Source organism: Papio anubis, chromosome 10 (genome assembly GCF_008728515.1).
Source record: "Papio anubis isolate 15944 chromosome 10, Panubis1.0, whole genome shotgun sequence".
NCBI lineage: Eukaryota > Metazoa > Chordata > Mammalia > Primates > Cercopithecidae > Papio > Papio anubis.
In genome coordinates, this window is record NC_044985.1 from 49640436 (window position 1) to 49665911 (window position 25476).

General features: G+C 34.8%; 1 protein-coding gene across 7 annotated transcripts in view; it reads right to left on the reverse strand.

Annotated features, from left to right (window-relative positions):
• The window catches only part of TTC21B (tetratricopeptide repeat domain 21B), a 97425-nt gene that overhangs the window by 56253 nt on the left and 15696 nt on the right, over positions 1-25476 (reverse strand). For all 7 annotated transcript variants that reach the window (XR_002516126.2, XR_002516127.2, XR_002516125.2 and 4 more), the window contains 11 exons: positions 19997-20081; positions 18802-18900; positions 17229-17421; positions 16697-16794; positions 16178-16378; positions 11868-11997; positions 6582-6739; positions 4862-5086; positions 2800-3038; positions 1169-1241; positions 142-252 (listed from right to left, as the gene is read on the reverse strand). Coding sequence is in view for 4 of the 7 variants with exons in the window: in XM_031651315.1 (XP_031507175.1) it covers positions 142-252; positions 1169-1241; positions 2800-3038; positions 4862-5086; positions 6582-6739; positions 11868-11997; positions 16178-16378; positions 16697-16794; positions 17229-17421; positions 18802-18900; positions 19997-20081 (1612 nt within the window). In the remaining 3 variants the exon portion in view is untranslated. The remainder of the gene's footprint in view (positions 1-141; positions 253-1168; positions 1242-2799; positions 3039-4861; positions 5087-6581; positions 6740-11867; positions 11998-16177; positions 16379-16696; positions 16795-17228; positions 17422-18801; positions 18901-19996; positions 20082-25476) is intronic.

Genomic DNA, 25476 nt, shown 5'->3' on the forward strand with positions numbered 1-25476 from the left:
TTTAACACAAATCCCAGTTCATAAATACAAATTTGGAGTTCACAACCATTAAAGATGCAAATGGTGCTTGCTGAAGCTTCTCGAGAACAGGGTGTGATAAATTTGATGCAACAGACACATTTCAAACAATAAAGTACTTACCATTGAGTAGTTATGAGTTTTGATAAGTGCTTTGCCCATTTTACTTGCCAATGTCCCATCTTTCGGGTTCTGATTTAATGCTTGCTCGTATGCTACTATGGCTTCTTCAGGCTAATATTGCCAGACACAAAAAATAAGCAATAAAAAATAGCATAACTGGGTCCCATTAAAGGGCAACATTTCTATAATTAAGCTCTACATGTGGAAGATTACCTAGGACTAAGCATATATTAAAGCACAGGAACTTTAACAATTTCAAAAAGGTGATAAATGAGAAGAGCAGGTATGGGTAGGTATAATTTATTAGTATAATTCTACCCATATTAATTGTGCTCTTGTCTATATAAATAACAGTATGTGAACTAAGAGACACCATGTTGACTTTTCATTTCCAGAAGTCATTATAAGTGCCAGTTATAGAGGTCTGGAGGATTGGTTCCCTTTGAAGAAAACACCATCTTAGTCTGTAGCTCCCTTTATCCTTTAGTAAAAAGAAGAAGATTCCTAACATACTTCTGGTATCACCTCTACTTTTTTTTTTTTGAGATGGAGTTTTGCTCTGTCGCCCAGGATGGAGTGCATGGCGCAATCTTGGCTCACGGCAACCTCCACTTCCCAGGTTCAAGCAATTCTCCTGCCTCAGCCTTCTCAATAGCTGGGACTACAGGCACGGCTAATTTTTTGTATTTTTAGTAGAGATGGGGTTTCACCATGTTGGCCAGCTGGTCTTGAACTCCTGACCTCAAGTGATACGCCCGCCTTGGCCTCCCAAAGTGCTGGGATTACAGGCATGAGCCACCGCACCCAGTCTCATCTCTATTTCAAATAATAATAGTGCTGAATTTCTGCATCAACTCAAAAGAGAAAAACCAATTTTTTAAAATTGTAATGGATATCTCCCTTTTATTGTGATGACTGGATCTTCAAATATTAAATATTATTTTAAAAAACATCCTTTTAATAGGAAGTTGTACTCATCACAAATAATTTTTTAAAAATTGCAGTTCAGTAACATCAGAAATTTTACCTCTAGAATATTCATGTATGCATCACCGAGGAGAAGAAAAGACCGAGGGTTAGCCATTCTTTCAGCAATTTCTCTGGAAATCAGACCAACACTATTTAGTATATTGAATACAGGTATCTTCTTCCAAAAATAAAGTAAAATAAAATAAAATAAAAAATAAGCTCATTTATTTCAGTTAGCCAGTAGCCTTCAGAATATCTCTATATATCCAACAGTGTAATATTATAAAAACCTCATGCATACCCACAACCAAATTGTATATGCTAGATCAGTTATTTCTGTCACTGAATCTTTCCATTTTCTGAAATGTAGGTAACCGAGTACAGGTAGATAGTAAATATCTAAGTTCTCCTTGTCTGGACCTATACATTTTGCTATGTTTACTTCTGAAATGATGTGGGAGTGAAGGTACCAAAAAAACGATGGGAGAATAAAATTTTACTGTCCTCCTATGCATCTTGAGCGCTGATACTCATGGCATAAATTATATGCTGAAATAAGTTACCTTAAGAAAATACAAAGTCTTTTATTTCGGTATTTGTTGCTTACATTTGACCTGAAAACACAGACTACTAAAGGTCATATTACCAAAGTTATTGAAATAACAATGTGGTGTTAAGTCTTTAACATAGAGTATTTCATCTAATTGGTCCAAAAATTCTTGAGAATTATCTCGGTTTTATAGATGATGTTAAGAGTTGCAGCTGATGTGTCAGATCTTCCTGAAACAAAATCTGTGCTTTTAACTATTACATTATGCTACATCAAAAATAAGTCAACCCTATTTTGAATTATTTTCATATCATTAGAGATGACAGTGATGATCTTTTGGAAATACCTTAGAAAATACAATCTAGGAACTCCAGTCCATCCATCTAAACATGCAGTGCTGCTCAGTTTCTTTGAATCACTCAGCACTTAAAAGAATCTGAGCAACTTTTTGAGTTTGATATAATATAGGTGAACCAATACTGAATTACTTCATCAACAGTTTACTATGATCTCAAGAGCTAAAAACGTTAATTTTCCCTTACATAGAGTGTATGCTTCTATGTTTACCCTTCTGTTTGGGGAGAAGAGGAAGAGCAATCTCTCTCTTTCTCCGTGTGTGTGTATGTGTGTGTGTGTGTGTGTTGTGTATCCCTATAACTCATAAGGGCATCAATGTGACATACTTTTAAGATCATGTTCTTTCACCAAGAAATATCTGTAACCCACATCTTAGCACGGTACATACTAAAATAATTTTTTTTCTATAACTATTACAATAAATATGCCTGCCTGTCCCCTGGATTACTGTTACATTACATGATGCTGTTAAGTTATTAGAATACAGGGTACACTTTCCCTTCTCAAACAGGAAGATCTAGGGTCTGAAAATAATATTTGATAAGGAGAGCTGAGAAACTACAGTAAGCCAATTTGAAGGAATCATAATTATGTTTTAGGGAGAGCAAACAACTTGGTTACAGTGATTGTGGTTGGTGGTAGAAGGAATCAAGACCACATTCAGAAAACGATCTGTAAAGTATTTGCAAAGCAGTTGAAGAAAGTAAAAAAAAAAAAAAAATTGGGAATCAATATTAGTGGCTAAATGTGTCAAAGTATAATGGGTTGAGACAATTACTTACCTAAAACAAGTGATATATAACATTTTATCTTTTCTGTGCTTCAGATAAATATCTGCCATTTTTTCTCTGGCCTCTATAAAATAAGGCTGTTCGGCTGTAACATTCTGAAGGATGCTTAAAGCCCGTTCAATATCTCCTTGGGCTAGAGCTAGGTCTGCATTAGCAATGGTAACCCGCACTTCTTCAGATGTTCCAGAAAATTCATGGATGGCATCTTGTAAAACTTTGGCTGCCTCATGCTGTAAAGATGAAATTAAAATATCATTCTTCGAAAATAGTGAACAAATAACACTAGAAAGAGAGATTTTCTCATAACGCAGAATAAATGCTAGTGCATTTATAATATTTATGAAATAAATTAATAGAATTTTCTGAAACCTCAAAAATTTAAAACTAAACCCATGACCAAAATCAGATGAGGCTGTAAATACTGTTAGCTAGATAAATGTTTTCACACCTAGGACAACAGCAGCTGCTACAGAGGGTCACTGCTACTATATTAATGAGCACTTACTTAGCACCCAGCATTGTATAATGAAGAGCTGTACACACTGGGTCTTCATTAAGTGGCAGATTACTTTATTCCCTCCACCAGAACAACATTGTTGCTACACTTTAGGTGAATATTCTACCTTATTTCCAAATGTGTACCTTGATGAATCGAAAATGTCATTTAAGAATCATCTCAACTTCATAGATTACAAGAATTCCAGAAATGTTAAAATGTAATTTAAGTGTACCTTAGAATCAACTATATAGGGTATAATTGGCCTTTCTTGTTAAATGTACTTTAGGTTAATTAGTAAAACAGAAATTCTCTCACACCTGTAATTCCAGCACTTTGGGAGGCCGAGCTGGGTGGATCACTTGAGCCCAGGAGTTTGAGACCATCCTGCATAACGTAGGGAGACCCTCTACAAAATATTTTTAAAACTAGCTGGGCATGGCCCAGCTACTTGAGAGGCTGAGATGGGAAAATCCCTTGGGCCCAGGAGGTTGCAGTGAGCTATGATTGTATCACTGCATGCCAGCGAGGAGACAGAGTGAGACCTTATCACTAAAAAATACAATAAATAAATGGAAATTCTTTGTGATTTGGCAAATATTTAGAAATACAGCCTTCTTAATTTTCATTAAAATATGAAAAATAAGTGATTAGCAAGTGCTGCAACCTAAAACAACTGATACAAATGACTTTGAGTTCCTCATTTTCTACAAAGTTTAATTCTCCCAGAATTACTTTCTATCTTATCTGTATATATTATTATTTTTTAAAATATCTGACTTTATAATATTCCTATGAGTATTCATTCATTTATTTTGTTTCCTCATCTACTAGAATTTCAGGTTGGTACTTTCTTTTTATTTCAATAGTTCTAGAGTGTGCATAAATGTGTGTTTCTGTATATGTGTGTAAGTCTTTTTAGGGATTCATAGGATTATAACTGCATTATATTATTACATTCACAGTAACCAAAAGAGTTGTACATCATGTTATTATGTTCCATTGTAGTCAACATGAGCACACTGATACTTTAGGTCACCCAGGAGCAAATTATGTTTAACTTTCAGGGGCTTACAGGAAGTTTATGTTTTAGTACAAGGTAATGAGAAATAAATTTTTCTAAAGTTTACCACTTGGTCAAGGAAATACATTTAGCTTTTCATTTCTTTTTTTTTTTTTTTTTTTTTTTTTTGAGATGGAGTCTCATTCTGTCACCCAGGCTGGAGTGCAATAGCGTGATCTCGGCTCACTGCAACCTCCACCTCCTAGGTTCAAGCGATTCTCCTGCCTCACTGAGCCTCCTGAGCAGCTAGAACTACAGGCACATACTACCATGTCCAGCTAATTTTTGTGTATTTTTAGTAGAGACAGGGTTTCACCATATTGGCCAGCTAGTCTCAAACTCCTGACCTCAGATGATCCATCCGACTCGGCCTTCCAAAGTGCTGGGACTACAGGTGTGAGCCACCGTGCCCAGCCAGCTTTTCATTTTCTACTAATATATATGTTAGAATAAGAAAGTTCACATCTGAGCCCTTAAATTAAAACTTGACCTACCTGCTCTCCATTTAAGCGGTGAAGCTCTATCAATTCAAGAAAGATCGATAAACGATGGCTTGTATCAACTTCAGTGTTTCTGTCTTTTGATTTTGTGGAAGCTCCAATTCTTTTCATTCCTGGTAAACTCATTGCCATATGCAGTGTTTTAATTGCATCTGCTATTTCTCCCATTTTCTTTTGTGACTGAGCTTTTATCAAATGATATAAAGGATATTCTCTCACCTGAAAAATAATATTTAATAATATTTCCTTGGAGTGCCTACAACATCAACACATAATTTATAATCCATCAAACATTAAAATAATGAGATCACTGAGAACAGTCCATCTTTGATTGTATGCATGAAGTCTATCTCTGCCCTCTTATTAACCCTCTGATTATTTATCATATTAAATTGGATTTAGGAAAATTGCTTCTCCCTGCATCCTTTGAGATGACAAAGAGGTTGATTACATATTTCTCCTGTGACAGAAGAGAAAGTGTAAACAAGGTTTATAAGGCTAGCAACTACATTCTAAGAGATTATTTGAATTTTCAGGAAAGGAATTTCTTTATCTGGCACTTCTAGGACTGATACAAAGTTATTAGATTTCTAGAAACACGGTTTTTCCCCTTTTTTAAATTTGAAGATTAAAAGTTTCAGGACATTTTAATGAAGCATTGACCTTCCCCTTTGACACTACTCCTAAATATGCAGTTCTAAAGCTTCCATCTTTACGTCGGCTATAAACAGTATATACAGAAAACATAAGATAATAATAAAATGAGTTAGGAAAAAGAAGTAAAAGGGAAGGACAGGACCCAGAATGAGGTGACATGGCAGTCACCTAGCGATTAGGAAGTCTATAGTCCTTCTGATGCTGAAGTTCTCAACCTTAGGCAGCCTGGACATTTGCTTACAGAGCTTCGTGTGAGACTCACACTCGTGCTCCTCCCTTAGAGAATTTGACTCAGTAGAGGTGTGGCACCAGCACTGGGTCTCTGACATACCACTAGTCTTGAAAACCACTATCCTAAGAAGCAAGTGATATTTTCTGCAAATCTTAATTAGGATTCTCTAATTCACTGAAGGGTTCTCCCTTAACAGGGTTCATGACCCTGTGAAGCAAAGCAAAAGCGATAAGAGCTCCTCCATGACTCGAGATAACAGGAAGCAACTGAACCTAAGATTTTCCCTAACGTTGAGGGGATACTGGATGTAACACGTAATATCTTGGATAGAAATGTACTGTGTTTATATCCTCAAACCACAAGATTACTTTCAAAATGACAAGATGTTCTTTCACAATGAATCCAAAAAGAAGTTATTAAAAACTAAGGCCCAAGAAATAAACAATTATTATCTTTATACATAAAAATATTTGACATAAGGATCTGGAGTTTATCATCATTTTTATATACCTTCATTATTGCATTTAATTCTCATTGTAACAGCAAAGTATTAGTAAGTGAGTTTTACAGAAAAGAAAACTGAGGCTCAGAGAGAAGTGAAAGACCAGATATTAACCTCAGGATGTTTGTCACCAAGTCCACATAGTTTTTTATCCATACCTGTGTTGCCTCAATTTTTCCTCCTACTGCTTGTGAGTTCAATTTTTTTTTCCATTAAGCATGCAACTGTTAGCAAAATACTACAGGCTAAAACACAAAATACTTGAATATATAAGCTTTCAAGGAGGGTGACATGTCTTATCCACTTCAGTCTGGAATACTTACCTTAAAATCATAGCTCAGACAAAGTTCAAGAGACTGAGAACACAATTTGACTTTTTCTTGAGACAAGTAAACCTGAGCTAGCAGCAGATGAGCATCGGCATAAGAGGGATTGTGTTCTAAGCAATGCTGAAGGTTATTAAAAGCTGCTTCAATATCACCTAATAAGAAAAACAATGCATTGTTATAATTCAAATGATTAAGAAATAGAGATCTGAGAGGCAAGAGGAAGAAGACTGTTTAGTTTACGGACAGCCCTAGTGTTTGTAAACTTAAAGTTTGCTGTTCATAGGCCATGGTTTAATTCCATCTGCACTAGTTAGCTTCCTTCTAGTCCACATGAATGAATACACCTGCAAGTCAGGCAAGCCCTTGATCCTAACGAGCAAGCCAGGGAAAGCAGGAAAGGATGAGAGCCAAGCACTGACGTTACTGAGAGGCCAATAAACCGACCTTTATTTTCCTTGTCCAAAAAAGAAAGGTTTTATTTATAATTTCATTAAAATAAATAATGCATAACAAAGACATTTCATTTAAATAGCTAGAATTTTGTAGTGTCACTTACGTTAACAAAGAGCATATTAGTCTAGTAATCATTCTTGGTCAAAAATTCTATTACTACTACACATAAAATAACAAAAAAGGCCTAAGGATATACTTCAGAGATTCAGAAATATGAGTTATAGATTTAAAATACCTTTAAATACCAACTGAAATAATGCCAGTTATGTATCTGGGAGTCTTAAAATAGAAGGAAATAATCAAGATTAAAGTGACGGGAATCGAGGAATTGACCTTGGGCTGATAGATGTGGTAAGAAGAGGCTCTTCAGAGGAAAACATTGCATTGATTCTAAGTCTTAGAAGTTTCTCATGATGTAACCCACACTGATCTGCACTTAGTCACCTCATAAATGGGCCTTAAGAAGATGTAAATAGAACAACTCCCCATTCAACCTTGCTAGGAGAATGCGGGAAGAAGACAGCCTAAATGATTTTCTGTTGAATTATGCCCCTCAACCTCACCTGATGTCAGCAAAATAAGGCTGAACTTACTGGTAATAGAAATGCACTGAGACTGAAAATGTTCTTCTCAGAGACGGAGGATTAACAGAAAACTAACTGGCTGAGAGAGCATAGTAACTTACTAAACATAGCATCAAAGTTTAGCAATCAAACGTCAAGCATAATTAACGATGCTAGATTCTTTATTTATTGTGATACAATCCAACACTCAAAACTGCACAGGTAAAAAAAGGAAAAGTTAGGCATAATAAATTTGTGTGAAAATTATCTTAAGAAGGAGAAGGCTTAAGGCGATAATTTGAAGAAAGAGGTTGTACTAACAGGACAAAGTGCATAGAGAATTAAGATTTGCAAGTAAGAGACTGAAGAAAATGAGTACTGTATGAGTAACAGAAATGAGAATCTTTGTTTCTTTTAAGGGTGAGGAGATGGATATGTAGGGTAGGAAACTAAATATTTTAAATATTTTGAAATATTTAAAATATTTAGAAGGATACTAAATATTTAAAAATGAGAAGTGGGTCATTACTGTTGAGGAAAATAGACCACGTCACCAGAGATCAACACCAACTCTTTCTAAGAGCAGTGCAATTTCCCTTGAGTGAAACTGAAAGACATTTCAGTCCTGTGTATCTGTCTTTGTCAGAGTTCTGTGTAATAAAGCATTTGGCTGGCATTTGTCTTGGGTTCCTGGAAGGAGTCTCTAACTCTTGGAATTTCCCTCATGTTAGGGATATCTGTATTACTCTTTATGGACCCTGATAGTTTATCCTAATGAGGAGACTTATGGTGCGCCCCTACATAGTTTATGCTAAAGATAAGACTTGAAATGGGGGCTGGCTGTGCCAGAAAGACCAACCCTGTGATTAGTGGGTTGGGGCTTAGAGCCACATTATCAGTCGGTGGGGACTGGAGATTGAATTCAATCATATGGCCAATGATTTAATCCATGTCTACTTAATGAAATCCCAATAAAAGCTATGGACACCAAACCTTGGTGAGCTTCCCTGGATGCTAATACTCTGATTATCACACATCGACATGTCAGGAAGTGATATCTCCTGACTCCATGGGGAGAGGACAATGGAAGCTTTACATTTGGGAACCTATCAGACCTCACCCTGTGCATCTTTTCCTGTTGCTGATTTGGGTTAGTATCCTGTTGCTATAATAAAACTGTAATTTTAAGCCTAGTGCTTTCTTGAGTTCTGTAATTCATTCTAGTAAATTAATGAAACTGAGGGACCTCCACATTTGCAGCTAGTCAAAAGCACAGGAGGCTCTAGGAATGCCCAAATCTGTGGCTGGTGTCTGAAGTGAGGGCAATTTTATGGAAGACTGTGCCCTTAACCTGTGATGTTTGGCCCAACTCCAACTAGTTGGTGTCAGAAGTCATTTCAGTTGGCAATTTAGCAAAAATACTACTATTTAGACACATGCTAGCAGTATTTCACATGATTTAAGGGTGCTCTTCCTTTTTTTAACTTTTGGTTACTAGAAATTGTATTTTTTATTTCAATAGGTTTTTGGGGAACAGGTGGTATTTGGTTACATGAATAAGTTATTTGGTGGTGATTTCTGAAATTCTGGTGCACTCATCACCCAGTCACTGTATCCAATGTATACAGTCTTTTATCCCTCCCTCACTCTCTTCCTGCCCTTTCCCCTAAGTCCCCAAAGTCCATTGTATCATTCTTATGTAAGACTGTTCTTCTTAAAAATGGGATTAATATAAGAAATTTTCATGACTAGAGACTTTAACGATTAAGTATTACTAGATTGTGACTTACTCATATAAATTTTCACAATATAAAATAAACACTTAATAAATTATAGGAATCAAAGTCCCAGTCTAATTATATAGTGGGTGATAACCCTTCCAATTAGGAGAAAAGCTGAAATATCCTGTGGTTTAATGGTACAATTCAATCAGAAGGTATTAGTATCACTTCTTACAACTGAAATATTTCAGAGGTAAAACCACCCTCGGACATCATCTAAATGTTTTTAACAGCTAAAACAGAAGTCTGTAATTTCCACAATCTATAAGGAATCTAAACAAACCATCAAGAAAAAAATAATCCCATTAAAAAGTGGGCAAATGACATGAATAGACATTTCCCAAAAGAAGATACACAGATGGCCAACAAACATTTAAAAAAATGCTCAACATTGCTGATCATCAGGGAAATGTAAATTAAAACTACAGTTAGGGACCACCTTACCACAGCCAGAATAGCCACTATTACAAAGGCAAAAAAAAAAAAAAAAGACGTTGGCATGGCATGGATGTGGTCAAAGGGAACACTTATACATTGCTGGTGGGAATGTAAACTAGTACAACCTCTTTGGAGAATAGTATGAAGATTTCTCAAAGAACTAAAAGTAGATTTACCATTCAATCCAGCAATCCCACTACTGGATATCTACCCAAAGGAAAAGAAGTCATCATATCAAAAAGTCACCTGCACGTGTATGTTTATTGCAGTACAATTCATAACTGCAAAGATATAGAACCAACATAAGTGCCCATCAACCGATGAGTGGATAAAGAAAACGTGGTATGTATACACCATAGAATACTACTTAGCTGCGTAAAAAAAGAGAAAGAAATAATGTGTTTTATAGCAACCTGGATGGAACTGGAGGCCATTACTCTAAATAAAGTAACTGAGGAATGGAAAAAACCAAATACTGTTATGTTCTCACTTATAAGTAGTAGCTAAGCTATGGGTATAAAGGCAAACAGAGTGATATAGTGGACTTTGGAGACTTAGAAGAGGCAGGATGGGAAGAGGGTGTGAGATAGAAAGCTTCATATTGGGTACAATGTACACTACTCACGTGATGGGTGCACTAAAATTCCAGACTTCAGCACTATACAATTCATCCATGTAAGCAAAAACTATTTGTACCCAACACAAATAAAAAATTGAAATAAAAAATTAAAAAATAAAGAACACAGAGGTCCAAAGAAGCAGTAAAGGCAATCTCATCACTCCATTATATAACAGGAAATAACTTTATGAAAAAACCTTTTAAGCTGGTTTCTGCTCTTACAGTTTTACAAACTTTATTTACTTTTATAGCATTCAGTTGGCAAAGGTACATATTGACAAGCATGATATGATGGAATTTTGGTTTTTTATTTTTATTTTATTTTTATTTTTTTGAGATGGAGTCTTGTTCTATCGCCCAGGCTGGAGTGCAGCGGCGCGATCTCGGCTCACTGCAAGCTCCGCCTCCTGGGTTCAGGCCATTCTCCTGCCTCAGTCACCCCAGTAGCTGGGACTACAGGCACCCGCCACTATGCCTCGCTAATTTTTTGTATTTTCAGTAGAGACGGGGTTTCACCATGTTAGCCAGATGGTCTCGATCTCTTGACCTCGTCCTCGTGATTTGCCCACCTCTGCCTCCCAAAGTGTTGGGATTACAGGCATGAGCCACCGCACCAGGCTCGGTTTTTTTTTTTTTTTTTTTTTTTTGAGACAGGGTCTCACTCCCCTCACCCACACTGGAGTGCAGTAGCGTGATCCTGGCTCAGTGCAGCCTCAACCTCTCTGGGCTCCGGTGATCCTCTCACTTCAGCCTTCTGAGTAGCTGGGACTACAGGCACATGCCACCAAGCCCAGCTAATTTTTGTATTTTTTTGTAGAGATGAGGTTTCACCATGTTGCCCAGGCTGGTCTTGAACTCCCAGGCTCAAGTAATCTGCTCACTTTGGCCTCCCAAAGTGCTGGGATTACAGGTGTGAGCCACCGTGCCCAGCCATGATGGTCTATTTCTATGTGTAAAGTCATGTATTTGTCTGTGCCTTAGAAAACTAAGGTTATAACTGAGTCATTTTTATTTTAAGCTATCCATAACTATTCACAGAAACTAAACAAGAATTACTCAGTACTTTTCATTAGGGCCTGAAATCTGGCAAATGTTGCATTTGGTTATAACAGTAAGAACACAACCATGGATTAACGACTGTAAAATCTTATTGCTAGTCTCCAGTAATTTCTGACAGACTTTTTTAAAAGTGGTACAACTGCATTTTCCCAGCAATTCACTTAAGCCACACAAGTTTATAGTAATTTTTAAAGGATTAAATAGTAAGTTATGCAATTCTATTTTGGATTAAAATTACTTATCTATGCATATACAAAATGTACATTTTATGTGACTATTCTCTTATATACAGAGTGCTTAATTTAATCACACTTGTTTTTATCAACATCAGAATAAAAAGGTTAAAAGTTTTTAAGGTATACTCTACCTGACAAATATTTCACTTTTGCTATTAGGAAGACAGTTTGCAGAAGACCTGGAACAGTTCTTACTACGGTCTCCAGGACTGAGACACAACGCCTGAGAAGTGGACAAAGAGGTTGCCCAGGACTTGCAGGCTAAACAAAACAAATCAGCAGATCATTTTATAAGTGTAAAATAATATTTAGCTAAAAATAAACATATATTAATTTTAGTATAACTAACCAAACTATACATATTTTTCTAAAATTTCTTTGATTTCACTTATTTCATAATATCTTTACTATGACTTAACTAATACTAATTTATTTCCCTGGGATCTATGAACACACAATACAAATAATGGCTCTTATTCAGCAAAACAATTATGAAACTATTATACAATTACTAAATGGGTAACATATCAAGTGAGTATATCTGTCCAAAAGTTTTATCAGATAAATATATCTGTTAAAGGAAAGATAACTGAGAGGTAGAGTTTCTTGCTAGAATTGACACAGTCAAGGCAGTAAGTGTTCAAATTCTAGATATGCCTTGTGATTTGCTCAATTCAATTACTCTCATTATCCCCTAGAGTACTGTGAAGCCAGTTTTTAAAGAATTCAGATTTCCCCCACTGGTAAACAGAAGGTAGAACATTCACTATATTAAACTAAATGTCTCATACCTTTACATTCCCCACTCTTCAGCCTGACATGTTTTAGACCCTCAAAGTTTTCCTTTCAATTAATAATGAGTATGATAATTAAAGTGATACTAGAACACTGCTTAATTCTTTTCACTGTTTCTTATTCTTATCATGGCTGTCTACCCAACCAACCTTTATCCAATGGTCATCCAATCACAAGTTTAGTACTGTGATATCAGAATTTAAATATAAAATGTTCATCCCTCCTGCTTTGCCTTACTACGGCTGTTTCTTTATATGAGGCTGATCCTCTCCACCCCACGCCCCCTGACACATAAAGATCTTTAACTGGACTGTGCCTTCTTATGGAAAATCACTCCTATAACGAGCCATTATTACTAACAAGAAAGTGCTACAACTTACACACACACAATGTATCGCTCAAAAAGATAATCAGAATATGACTACTATTGCCTAGAATACTTCAATTTCTTTAAATTCTTCACATATAATCTATATAATAAAATTTAACACTCTATAATACCTATACAGTTCTACTGGTAGTTTCTTATTTAGTTTTGCTTCTTTTATAGGCCTAAGGGTTTTTATGTGTCTTGAAGATAAGATTTTTATGCTTCTTTGCACAATAATAGATACATAGCAAATAGTTTAAAAATATGTATTTTTTTTAGCCTAAGTAAAAATAGTGAAAGTGTAAGTGATGGTGAGGTTCTGATAATGTTCTTTGTCACCTGCTAAGAATGAGTTATTGAGAACCATCATTTTACTGCAAACAATTTCAATGTGCAATCATAGAAAAAATAGTTATGCAGACAATCTTTAAGATATCATTTGTTCAACTAAAATTCTAAACAAAACTATGTCTATAAAAAGGTCAAAGAAGTAGGAACAGAGCTAAAGAGACAATTCTGCCTTTCTCATATTTCCCTATGAAAATAGAATCACATACGCTGATTACTTTCTATCATGCTGGTAAAGGAAAACAGAATTTCCTGGTAAAGGAAAATAGGATGTCTAGTTGAACTAGAGACCCAACTACCACTTAATGCATTATTTCTTGTTCTATTACAGTTTATTCTCAGCACATCTGATAGAGAAATCCATTAAAACACTGGGTTAAAGTGTTGACTTGCATCATGCTAGAAGCCTTTTGGTGACTTCCCATTGTATCCCACTGTACTCAGAATTAAAGCCAAAGGAGTTATAAGAACTGCTATGGCCCTACCTGGGCTCGTCTCCTTGGGATAACCTCATCTCTGACTACTCTCCTCCTCCTCACCCTGCCCTAGCCACATTTGTCTCCTCGAGTCCCTTTGGGCTTCTGTACCAGCTGCTCCCATTGTCCGAAACACTCTACCATATTTTCACATGTTCTGTGATGGTTAATACTGTCAACTTGATTTTACTGCAGGGCGCAGTCTTGATTCTGGGTGTGTCTGTGAGAATGTTGCCAAAGGAGATTAACATTTGAGCCAATAGGCTGAGAAAGGCAGACCCACCCTCATTTGGGTGGGCACTGTCTAATCAGCTGCCAGCATGGCCAGAATATAAAGCAGGGAGAAAAACATGAAAAGACTAGACAGGCTTAGCCTCCAAGTCTACATCTTTCTCTCATGCTGGATGCTTCCTGCCCTTGAACATCAGACTCCAGGTTCTTCAGCTTTGGGACTTGGACTGGCTTCTTTGCTCCCCAGCTTACAGACAGCCTACTGTGGGACAATGTGATCGTGTGAGTTAATACTCCTTAATAAACTCCCATATGTATATAAGGAGTATATATATAAACGCCCATATATATACACACACATACTATTAGTTATATACACTATTCATTTTATATATATATATTAGTTATATACACACACACACACACACCCTATTTTTAAGTCTTTGTTCAGATCTTACCCTCTTCATGAGGCCTATCCTCACCACTGTATCTAAAATCACCATCACCCCACCATGCTCTATTATTTTCTCCTGTCATTTTCTAAACATAGTATACAATTGACTTCATTATATTATCTGTCTCCTCCCGCTGGAATACATGCCTCAGGGGAAAGGAATGTAGTTTGTTTTACATGGGTATTTCCCCAGCTCCAAGTAGAGTGCTAGGTACTCTATAAACATTCGTAGAATGAATCCTGAATACTAGATTAATACTGAAAAAAACGTATTCCAACTTCCAAGCAAGTGAAATGGATTATGACTGGGGAGTCTGAGGTCAATCCCAGGTACAATTCTCTGAGGGTTTAAGTTTAAAAAATAAATAGCAATGAAAGCCTAGAAAAGGACATGATAATCGAAAAGGCTGTATGGGTTCCCTAAGGGAAGGTCATTTTCCTTATTTCCCATGTTAACACAGTTACCAAAGCTGTAGATCAGGGAGAATGCTAAGAAGTTTGCTTTCAGCAATGGAATGCTTGATAGTGCCTGCCCTGATATCCCTGTGTTGAATGTGAGCTGAATACAGTAAAGTTAGGACATCTGTATCTGCTTACTATCTGTAATAAGAGTGCTGACTAATAAATCCACATCAATTTGGAAAGAACTCTCTGGTAGTACAACATAGGGTTTTATCTTCAGGTCTACTCAAAACTTGGAAGAGAACATTATAGTAACAGTTATCGCAGAGCTAGATAAAGCAGATGACAGATGACAATAAAGATCCATTTAAAATAGGTGACAGTCATGATCCACAAGGAATATGATAACATGGAATGGATATGATAACATGGAATGGATATGATAACATGGAATGAATCTGAATTCATTTCATGAGATGAATCTGAAAAGATAAAATTTCATAGAATAAATGTAGAGTCCTACATTTGAGTCCAAAGGTACAACAAGAGACTGAAAGTTTTTAATTAACTGTTGATTCAATAGAGGTAATTAATGTAATGTGATTTATAAAAAGAAAGTTGGATGGACTTCTGGAATAAGGGAGGAAAAGGTCTATTCTAGTTCTTGCAGGTCAAATCCACATCTGGAATAGTGAGCTTAATGAGAGGAACAGACAAAATAAAGAATATCATCAGATTCACAAACAGAATTCTCAAAACTATTTCATATAAAAAATAAATGGCTGGAAACCTGGAGTTGTTTAGTGGAACATGAAAACTAATTGCCAATATCTGAAGGTCTGTTTATGAATGAGGAATGATCCTTGCTCTAAGCAACTGGACTTGCTCTATGTCAATCCAAGGAGCAGAAGGAGGACCAGTAAATGGTCCTTTTTTTTTTTTTTTTTTTAAACCAAAAGCAGAGTTTGACTTAACACAGGAAATACAGGCTAACAATCATAGTTATATGATAAGAACTTCATTTCTAAGTATGTCCAGATGTGGGATAGGCACTTGACAGTGATGTTACAGACTGGATGCAAATATAATGTAGGTGTCTGAATTAGATGACTTTTAATATTTCTTTAAACTGAAGATTTTAAGATTTTATGAAATACAAATGAATATCTGCAAACCAATACTTTCAGTAGTTGACAGCAGTCATTACTAAAAACAGTCTGATTAAAAGCAATTTCAACTAACATAGATACAAATACTACCATTTTAAGATGCCGATATAGTCTAATGCATCAAAGAAAACTTTTAAGTTCTTTCATAAAACATCATGTAAATGCATCCTTGAAAGTAAGTCCCATAATTACTTACCTGTATTGGACAGAAGCTCAGATATTCCGTAACAATTTCCAACAAGAAATCAGGATTTAGCTTTTCAAAATACTGTATGCCAAGAGGCAAACCTTCAATTTGTGAAAAATGAGTGTCCAGGACATCATTTAACAAATTAATAACTTCTTCTTGTCGTTTATTTTTCTTCATGGCAAGAACTGCATGTAAATAGATTAATTCCTAGAAAATAAGTAGTTTTCATAAATTATTCCATTTAGCTATAAAGCCATTTATTTTTACTCAGATTTCAAATGCATATAATGTGCTACTGATACGCAATTATTTGTTCAAACTCAAGTATTAGCTTGAATAGACTTTTAGAATCATTCAGAAGAATAAAGTTTCATTTTGCATGGAGGTAAATTAATAAATGCAATTACATATTAAAATTAGTGTACATTAGTGCTTTCCAGCCATTACAAAACAATAAGACTGATTTATAATTTCATATTTTATAAACAGCTAGCATCGACCATCTGATAAAATAAAATACTGTACCGCAGATTTTCCAATGGACTGCTGAATTTCATTTAAAAATTCTAGCTGCTGATCTGCATCCTGTAATTGCCCTTCTATCAGCTGACATTGGATAAATCCTAAAATCAAACAGGAGAAAGACAGTCAAAGTCCACACCAATTCAGGCATGCACTCTTCAAGCTAACATGACAACATTAACAAAACACGTTTTCCCCCATCACAATACTTTAACATTTTAGATTAAAAACAACAGAAAGAAAGAAAATGAAAACAGTGAAAAAAAAATAAAATGGGTAGCCTTGGACCTTATAAAATCATTTACTGAAGAATTCATAATTTATAGGAACCACCTTATATAAATCTGTTCTCTCGAGATATTATTTGTGAATTAAAAATTTTATTTTTAAAGACATGACTTTTTCGAATCTGGGCAGTAGAGAACAATTTAAGTTTAGAAAACCATAAAATACTTGTGTTCTTCTCTAATGGCAAGTTAAAAGCAATTGCTACTTGTATCTGTATTATAAATATTTATGAAAACAGTTGTCATACCAACTAGGGCAGACACACTAGTCTCATCAAGTGTCATGGCGGTCTTATACCACTTCAGTGCCTCTTTAACTCTTCCTTGTAAAATCATTTGGTATCCAAGTTCTGTAGCAAATTCTGATTGCTGAGGGTTTAAACTAAAAGCTCTCTCAAGTAACGTTTGAATTTTTTGAAGAATGAGTTGACTACGTCCACACTAAAAAGAAAAAAAGATTACGTAAGATTTCAAAGTCAAACATTTCTACCAAGACTGAAGGATTATTTTTTCTAAACATATATATTATTTGTACTTCACAGCAGTGATGAAAAAGAAAAAAAATAATAATTAAGGAAAAATAAAACTTTCCTATTATCTACACAATGCATCAAGAGTTTATATTCTATCAGAACTTATATATCCTAATGAACATATAGCTTTTACAAAATAACTAGTATGAAAAGTACACTTCTAATGATGTCACTACATAAACATATTTTTTTGAACTCCTTTTCCAAGCTGTCTCATGACTATTTTATAAACAAGAAAACCATTATTTTATGGTTACATGTGTATATGTGTGTGTGTATGTGTGTATAATATATGTATGTTTTTTCTTATTGAATAAAAAACTAGGACTAGGATCTGTTTTCCCCCTAAACACTAGCTATGCCACCAGTGAGAATATTTTAAAAGATCATGCCTTAGAATCTTCTTGAAAAAAATTTCAAGAAATAGCAGTGTTGTTAGAATAAGTACATAACTTTTCAAGACAACAATCTTTAATAGTAAAATACTTATTCAAATGTTTGAACCAACTTATATAATTTTTATAAGCTTAGTAAAAAAGTAATTGAAATAATGTGTCTAGGACTATGGTAAGCGAAAAAGGTAAATACCTCCTTAATTCAAACTTTCGTTATAGCACAGAGTTTTCTTCCTCTAAAGTTTACACAATCTGATATCTTTGTTTTTAAATAAGAAAATTCAGTATAGTCATGTCATTTAACAATTAATATCCTTTATTTTTTTCTTTCAACTTTATGCTTGCTAATTATTTTAACCTTCTTAGTTTAATGAACTTTTCAATATTGTCATTCCTTGTATTGATTTCGAGATTCTATTGTATATTTCTATTTCATTCTTGATTACCTTCTTTTTACTAGGAGCTTATAATAAAAACATTTCTTTCCTATTTTTTTAAAAAAATAAGCTACCAACCATTTCCTCCACCAAAATGGTCTTTTATACACTTTAAAACTTTTTAAAAATAGTTTTAAAAAATAAAAGCTAAGAGCAATCCTGGTCATAAATCTATGCTCTGATGAAAATAAACCACCTTCTATTTCCTTTGCCTGGAAGGCACTTGGCTATGCTTAAAAGATCAATAAGTGGCATTTCCTCCACGAAGCCTCCATCAGGGCTTCTTATAGCTGGAAACCACATCTCCTCTAAGCTGCCTTTCTTAGGAGTATGTCATATATTTAAATACATATTTGCACTCTAGGCCATATGCTCTTCCCTGCTTCCACCTTTTCCACTTATTTTATGCCCTCTACTATAGATAACAGAGCTCTGGTACATGGTAGGCACTCTCACAGTTCTGCTGAAGGCGAGTGTAATGTTATAGAAAAGTTGAGCATTCTGTGGTTCCATGGCATCCAATGCATTTCCCAAGTTTTCCAGCTTGGTGGAAGCCTAAAACAAAAGCAACTGGTATTAACTTTAAAATACACTAAGTAAAAACAACATAATACATGCACATATATGCTAACAAAGCATAACCCGACTAGTATTTTAAAAGACCTTTGCTTTTATATATTCCTCCTCCTCCAATGGATGATTACATGTTATAAAACATATTTAAGGTTCTAACAAACTCAGTAATTATAAATGTGTTTTAGAATGTGTTTCTTTAATACTTGTTATTGAATGGAAACCTTTGGATAGGCAAAGACACCCATAATATTTCATTAACTTTACATGCCCAGCTCCCCCTCCAACAGTTAATTCATGAACAAATGAAATATGAATGATAATGTATTTACAAATTATATGAGATCAGCCCTTCAGTTGCCTCTATAGACTGGTTTATAATCAAAATATTTTCTAGAATAGAAAAAATTATTATGGTACTTAGTACAAGTAATTTCAATGCCTGGAAAATTTACCCCTACTAAGATACTCCTAGTATTTACTGAAGTATCTATCAGGCACTGTCACATTAACCAATTTAACCACACTAAACACAATGCAAATCTACTACATGTTATACTAACACTATTTCCTTCAGATCAGAGTTTGGCACTCCATGATCCAATCTACAGTCAATGTGTTCACTACTACAGAAACAGATATACTTTATTATAAGGTACAATGGGATTTTATCCTAAGCCCATTTAATTTTTGCAAATTCAGTTAAATTGTAAATATACTATAAATTACATTTTGCATACATATTTTTTCATATCTAGTATCACCGGTTACATTAATCATACACAGGAGTTTCATACAGAAAGCCATATATACTATAATTAATGATTTAAGGGATTTTCAAGGGTAATGTTAATCGTATAATATTTTTGCTTTACTAATAGATTTCAGAAGCTGACTTCTTTGTTAAGGTATAGTCTCATAATCAACTAAAAACTACCATGACATATAGTCTAAAAGAGAACTTCAAGGCTTTAATGTATATGCACATGCACACACGTGTGTGTGTGTATGTGGGTGTGTATGTGTAATGAAATATATTTTTTAATATAGGAAACTTAAATAATACAATGCCACTTACCTTCTCTATATCCCCCTCCCTACACACATAGTAGAGTGCCTGCATTCTCAGTGCTTCCACATTTTGGCTATCTTGGAGCAGCAACCTGCAGGAAAACAATTTAGTTAATGTCAAAATAAATTTATATATTTTCTTTTATTTGAGGGCATGAAAAGTTGGTTTGCTTGCCTCACTATTCCACTGATCAAAATAAGTAATTTTCATTAGTAAAATGATATCTGCTTTGTGAAACTTATCAACTTTATTATTTAAACAAATAAAAGTTTCTGGAATTTAATTTTTAATATGTTTTTAAGAGATATGAATAGATTATACTAGTCTCATTAAATCTTGTGGCAATCCTAAATAAAGTATTAGCTAACTATATACAACAGCATAGTAAAAGAATAATTCACTTTAACCAGGCTGATTTATTACAGGAATTCCAGGAATGCAAAGCTGGGTCAAACATTACAATACCTACTAATATTATTCACAACAACAGATTCCTATGTGATAAAAACAAATGAGAAAATATTACATTAAAAAATCCTATTAATAAATGGAACAAAAAGAAAAAAGAAAAAAATAACAAGCATAAACTTAAGAAACATGCAAAAGCTATAAAATTCCTATGAAACTGTATTCAGGGACATTTTTCAAAAGAACTGAACTAAAAAGGTAACGCCCTAGACTTCTCTTATCATGGATGATGTGGTACACATCACAATTACTGGTTCTAGTTTTTTAACCCTCCCTGAGTACGTGTCTTCTGCCATGTAACTAACTACAAAAGTTGGTGTACCCTACTGCTTCTTGACTAGGGACTTAGACATTTTTCTTATATTGGCCAATGGAATGTGGGCAGGAATAGCAGTATACCAGGCTAAATTTTAGAGGCACTGCATATTTCTGTTTGTTCTCTTGCACCTGCTATCAGTATAGGAAGAATTTCCTCTGAGTAGCGGCTGCCACTTGTTGTGAGTCCAGGGGAATACACTCCTGGAGGTGACAAAAGTCCAAACTGCAATGATGTGCCACACTCATCCAGCTGGATCTGAACTGAAGCAGGGCCCCAGCCAAGCCCTGCCTGAGATCAGCAGACCCTTGATGACCCACAAAAATGTGAGGAAAGAATACTTATTATTATATGCCCTGACATTTGTGGTTGTTTGCTATACACCAATAGCGGCCTGATATAATAATGCTCATTTTTGGTTAAGAAAAATTTTTTTCCCACAAATGACTACAAATTTAATGCAATTCAAACCAAAATCTTCTATGGTTTCTTTTTTATTATTTTGTAAATTGATTATAACAGTCAAGAGCAAAAAAAAGAGACAACAAAACTGTTGTAAGAGAAACATGGTGAAACCCTGTCTCTACTAAAAATACAAAAAAATTAGCAGGACGTGGCGATGGGTGGCTGTAATCCCAGATACTCGGGAGGCTGAGGCATGAGAATTGCTTGAACCCAGGAGGCCGAGCTTGCAGTGAGCCAAGATTGCGCCACTGAACTCCAGTCTGGGCAACAGAGCAAGATTCTATCTCAAAAAAAAAAAAAAACCAAAAAACAAAAAACCATGATGGAGAACTTGCGATAAAAATTATCAGAGTCCATCAAAAAGGAGAGAATAGGCTCACTTAAAAAAAAAAAAAAAAAAGCATATTTAGAACCAGTTATATACCAAAGAAAAGACCTTTTAGCATATGAAAAGTTGCTCAATCTCAACACAATAAAATAAATGAAAATAAAAATAAGACACCTCTGTTTCAGATGGCTTGGACAACAAAACAAAACAAAACAAAACAAAACACACACTGAAAATGGCCAGAATTGGTGAGGATAAGGTAAGGGAACATTCAATAGATTACTGGTAGGAGTGTAAATTAGTACGATTTCCTAGGAGAGCAATGTGGCAGTGCCTATCAAAATTTTAAATTTATATACTTAAGGCAGAGACTACAATTTGTCGTCTCCTCAAATCCATTCTCTCCTTATTTGCTTGGGCATGTGGCCAGTCAACACTTCCTAGACATCTTTGCATTTAGAGGTGGTCAACGTGAAATAAAATAATACATTCCATTTTTGGGCCTGGGCTTTTATAAAAAGTGGAATGACTTCTCTACATTATCTTTCCCTTTCTGCCAGCTGTTATGAGGTCTTGGGAGATGGCAGGATTGCAAGATGGAAGGAGTCTAGGTCTGTTAAAAACAGTGTGGAGCAAAGCTGCCTGATCACTTCTAACATTTACCCAAAACAGTTACATATGAGAAAACATTCTTCTATTATACTGAATCATTATATGTTTAGATCTATTTTTGTAGCAGCTTAGCCCACCCTAACAAATACAGTATCTTGGATTCAACAATCTCTCCTTTGGGAAACTTCTCTGCATATATAGTCCTACCTGGGTTCAAAGAGGTATGTGTGTATGCGTGTGTGCACACCGCACTATGCTGAACAGTGAAAAATTGGAAACAGCTTAGGTGCATACCAATGGGGAGAGATTAAATAAATTATTTGTGTTTCCAATTCACAGATTGCTACTCAGTTTTAAAATGATTAGGGAAAGGAAGAAATAAATAGATGTTCACAGATGACATGAACATCTATGTAGAAAATTTAAAAGAATCAATTTAAAAAACTCTTGGAATCAACAAGTGATTATAGCAAGATTGTAGGCTATGAGGTTAATATATAACATCAACTGCTTTCCTATGTGCTAGCAATGAACAAGTGGTATATGAAATTAAAAACACAGTAACATTTACATTAGCACTCCTTAAAGTAAAATACTTAGGTACACACAAATCTAACAAAATATGTGCAAGATGTCTATGAGGAAAATTTTAAAATTCTGACAAAAGAAATCAAAGAAAAACCAAATAAAGGGAGAGAGATTCCATGTCATGGATGCAAAGACAATATAAGATGTTAGTTCTTCCCAATTTGATCTATAAACTCATTCAATGCAATCCCAATCAAAATCCCAGCAAGTTATTTTGTGGATATTGACAAACTGATCCTAAAGTTTATACAGAGTGGCAAAAAAAAAACCCAGAACAGCAACATACTATTGAAGGAAAAGAGCAAATTTAGAAGTCTGACATTAGTTGACCTCAAAACTTACTATAAAGCTTCAGTAATCAAGACAGTAGTGTGGTATTGTTGAAAGAACAAACAGGTCAATGGAACAGGGTAGAAATCACAGAAATAGCCCCATATAGATAGTAAACTGATCTTTGACAAAAGAGCAAGGACAATGCATTGGAGAAAAGACACTCTTTTCAATAAATGGCACTGGAAAAACTGGACATACACATGGAAAACATGAATATAGATACAGACCTCACCTTCTTCACAAAAATCCATCTGAAATAGATCACAGAGCTAAATGTAAAACATAAAACTATAAAATCTCTAGAAGATAATACAGGAGAAAATCTGATGGCCTATAGTTTGATGATGACATTTTAGATACAACACAAAAGGCATAGTTCATGAAAGAAAGAGGTGATAAGCTGCACTTCATTAAAATTAAAAATTTCTGCTCTGTGAAAGACAAGCCACAGACTGGGAGAAAATATTTATCAGATAAAGATATACCTGATAAAGGATGGTTTTCCAAAATATACAGAGAACTCTTTAATCCAAAGAATAAGAAAACAAACAACCAATTAAAAGATGGGCCAAAGACCTTAACAGACACCTAACCAAACAAGATATACAGACTGCAAATAAGCATATTTAAAAATGCTCCACGTCATATCACCAGGGAAATGCAAATTAAAATTAAAATAACAATGAGATACCTCTAGAAACCCATTAGAATGGCCAAAATCCAGAACACTGGCAACATCAAATGCTGATGCAGATGTTTTAAAGCAAGAGAAACTCTCATTCATTGCTGGTGGGAATATAATATTGTATAACATCTTTGGAAGATAGTTTGGCAGTTTCTTACAAAACTAAATATGCTCCTATCATATGATTCAGCAATTATGTTCCTTGGTATTTGATCCAAAGGAGTTGAAAACTGATGCCCATACAAAAACCTGCACAAGGTTATAGTAGCTTTATTCATAAATGCCACAATTTGGAAGCAATCAGGATGTCCTTCAATGGATAGACAGTGGTACATCCAAACAATGAAATATTATTCAGTACTAAAAAGAAATGAGTTATCAAGTCATGAAAAGACATGGAAGAAAGTTAAATGCATAATACTAAATGAAAGAAGTCAATCTGAAAAGGCTACATATTGCATTATTCTATATTATAGACACTCTAGAAGAGGCAGAACTCTAAAGGCAGTAAAAAGAGCAGTGATTGCAAGGAGTTGGGGAGATGGAGGGATATACAGTGGATACACAATAAAGATAATTTTTAGGGAAGTAGAAATATTCTGTATCATACTATAATGGTGGATACATGTGATTACACATTTGTCCAAACCACTAGAATGTACAACACCAAAAGTGAACTGTAATATAAATGATGGGACTTTAGGTGACTATGGTGTAAGTTCATCCACTATAACAAATGTACCACTCTGGTGGGAGATGTTGATAATTAGGCAGACCATCTATGTGTGGAGGCAGGAATGTATGGGAAATCTCTGTACCTTCTGTTTAATTTTGCTGTGAGTATAAAAGTACCCTAAAAATACTGTTTATTAAAAAACAATTTGGTGTATCTATGTGAATAGGTATAAAATGATATCTATGGAACACTCTCTTAAAGAGAAAAACAAGTTTAAAAGTACATTATGAGTCTATTTCTTACTTTTAAAACACCCTCAAAATATAAACATATTTTAAAAATATATAGAAACCACACACACACACACACACACACACAGCACCTAGAAAAAAAAATCTTGACAGATACATACATCAAAAAATTACTAGTGCCCAAATTGTGGCCTTCAAATATCATTTCACACTAAAAGAGATTAGATTGCCCTGGACAAATGACTGATACCTACTTGGGGAAGTAATACACAAAATGAGCCTGGACAGCTTGTCATACCAAATAGCAAAGTAACTATCAAAGACTACTAGGATCATGTCAAAAAGACTTAAGAACAACTTGACGAAGCTCCTAATAGTCAGAGATAAGACTGTACAATTATAATGACTGAAATGTCCAGAAGCAGTAATCTAAATCCATGGCATGTAAAACAAACAAACCTAAGCCACTAATCAATTACCAATGAAGGATGCTAAGGAATTCTTGGCATTTTTTTTTAAAACCTGGAAATAAAGGAAAAGACTTAAGCACCTTATCCTATTTTTCTTATATGAACTACACCACTCAGTAAGTAACCAGGAGATGAGAAGTTTTTCTTTATAGGTATTCTAGCTAAGAAACAAAGAAAGAATGATAGAATTCAAATGTAATCCTACTATAATCCCTAAGAATCAAGCACTTAGGTATTGAGCATGAATAACTGCTGATACCACAGAAAGAGAGAGACAAGCAGACATTCTGTCAC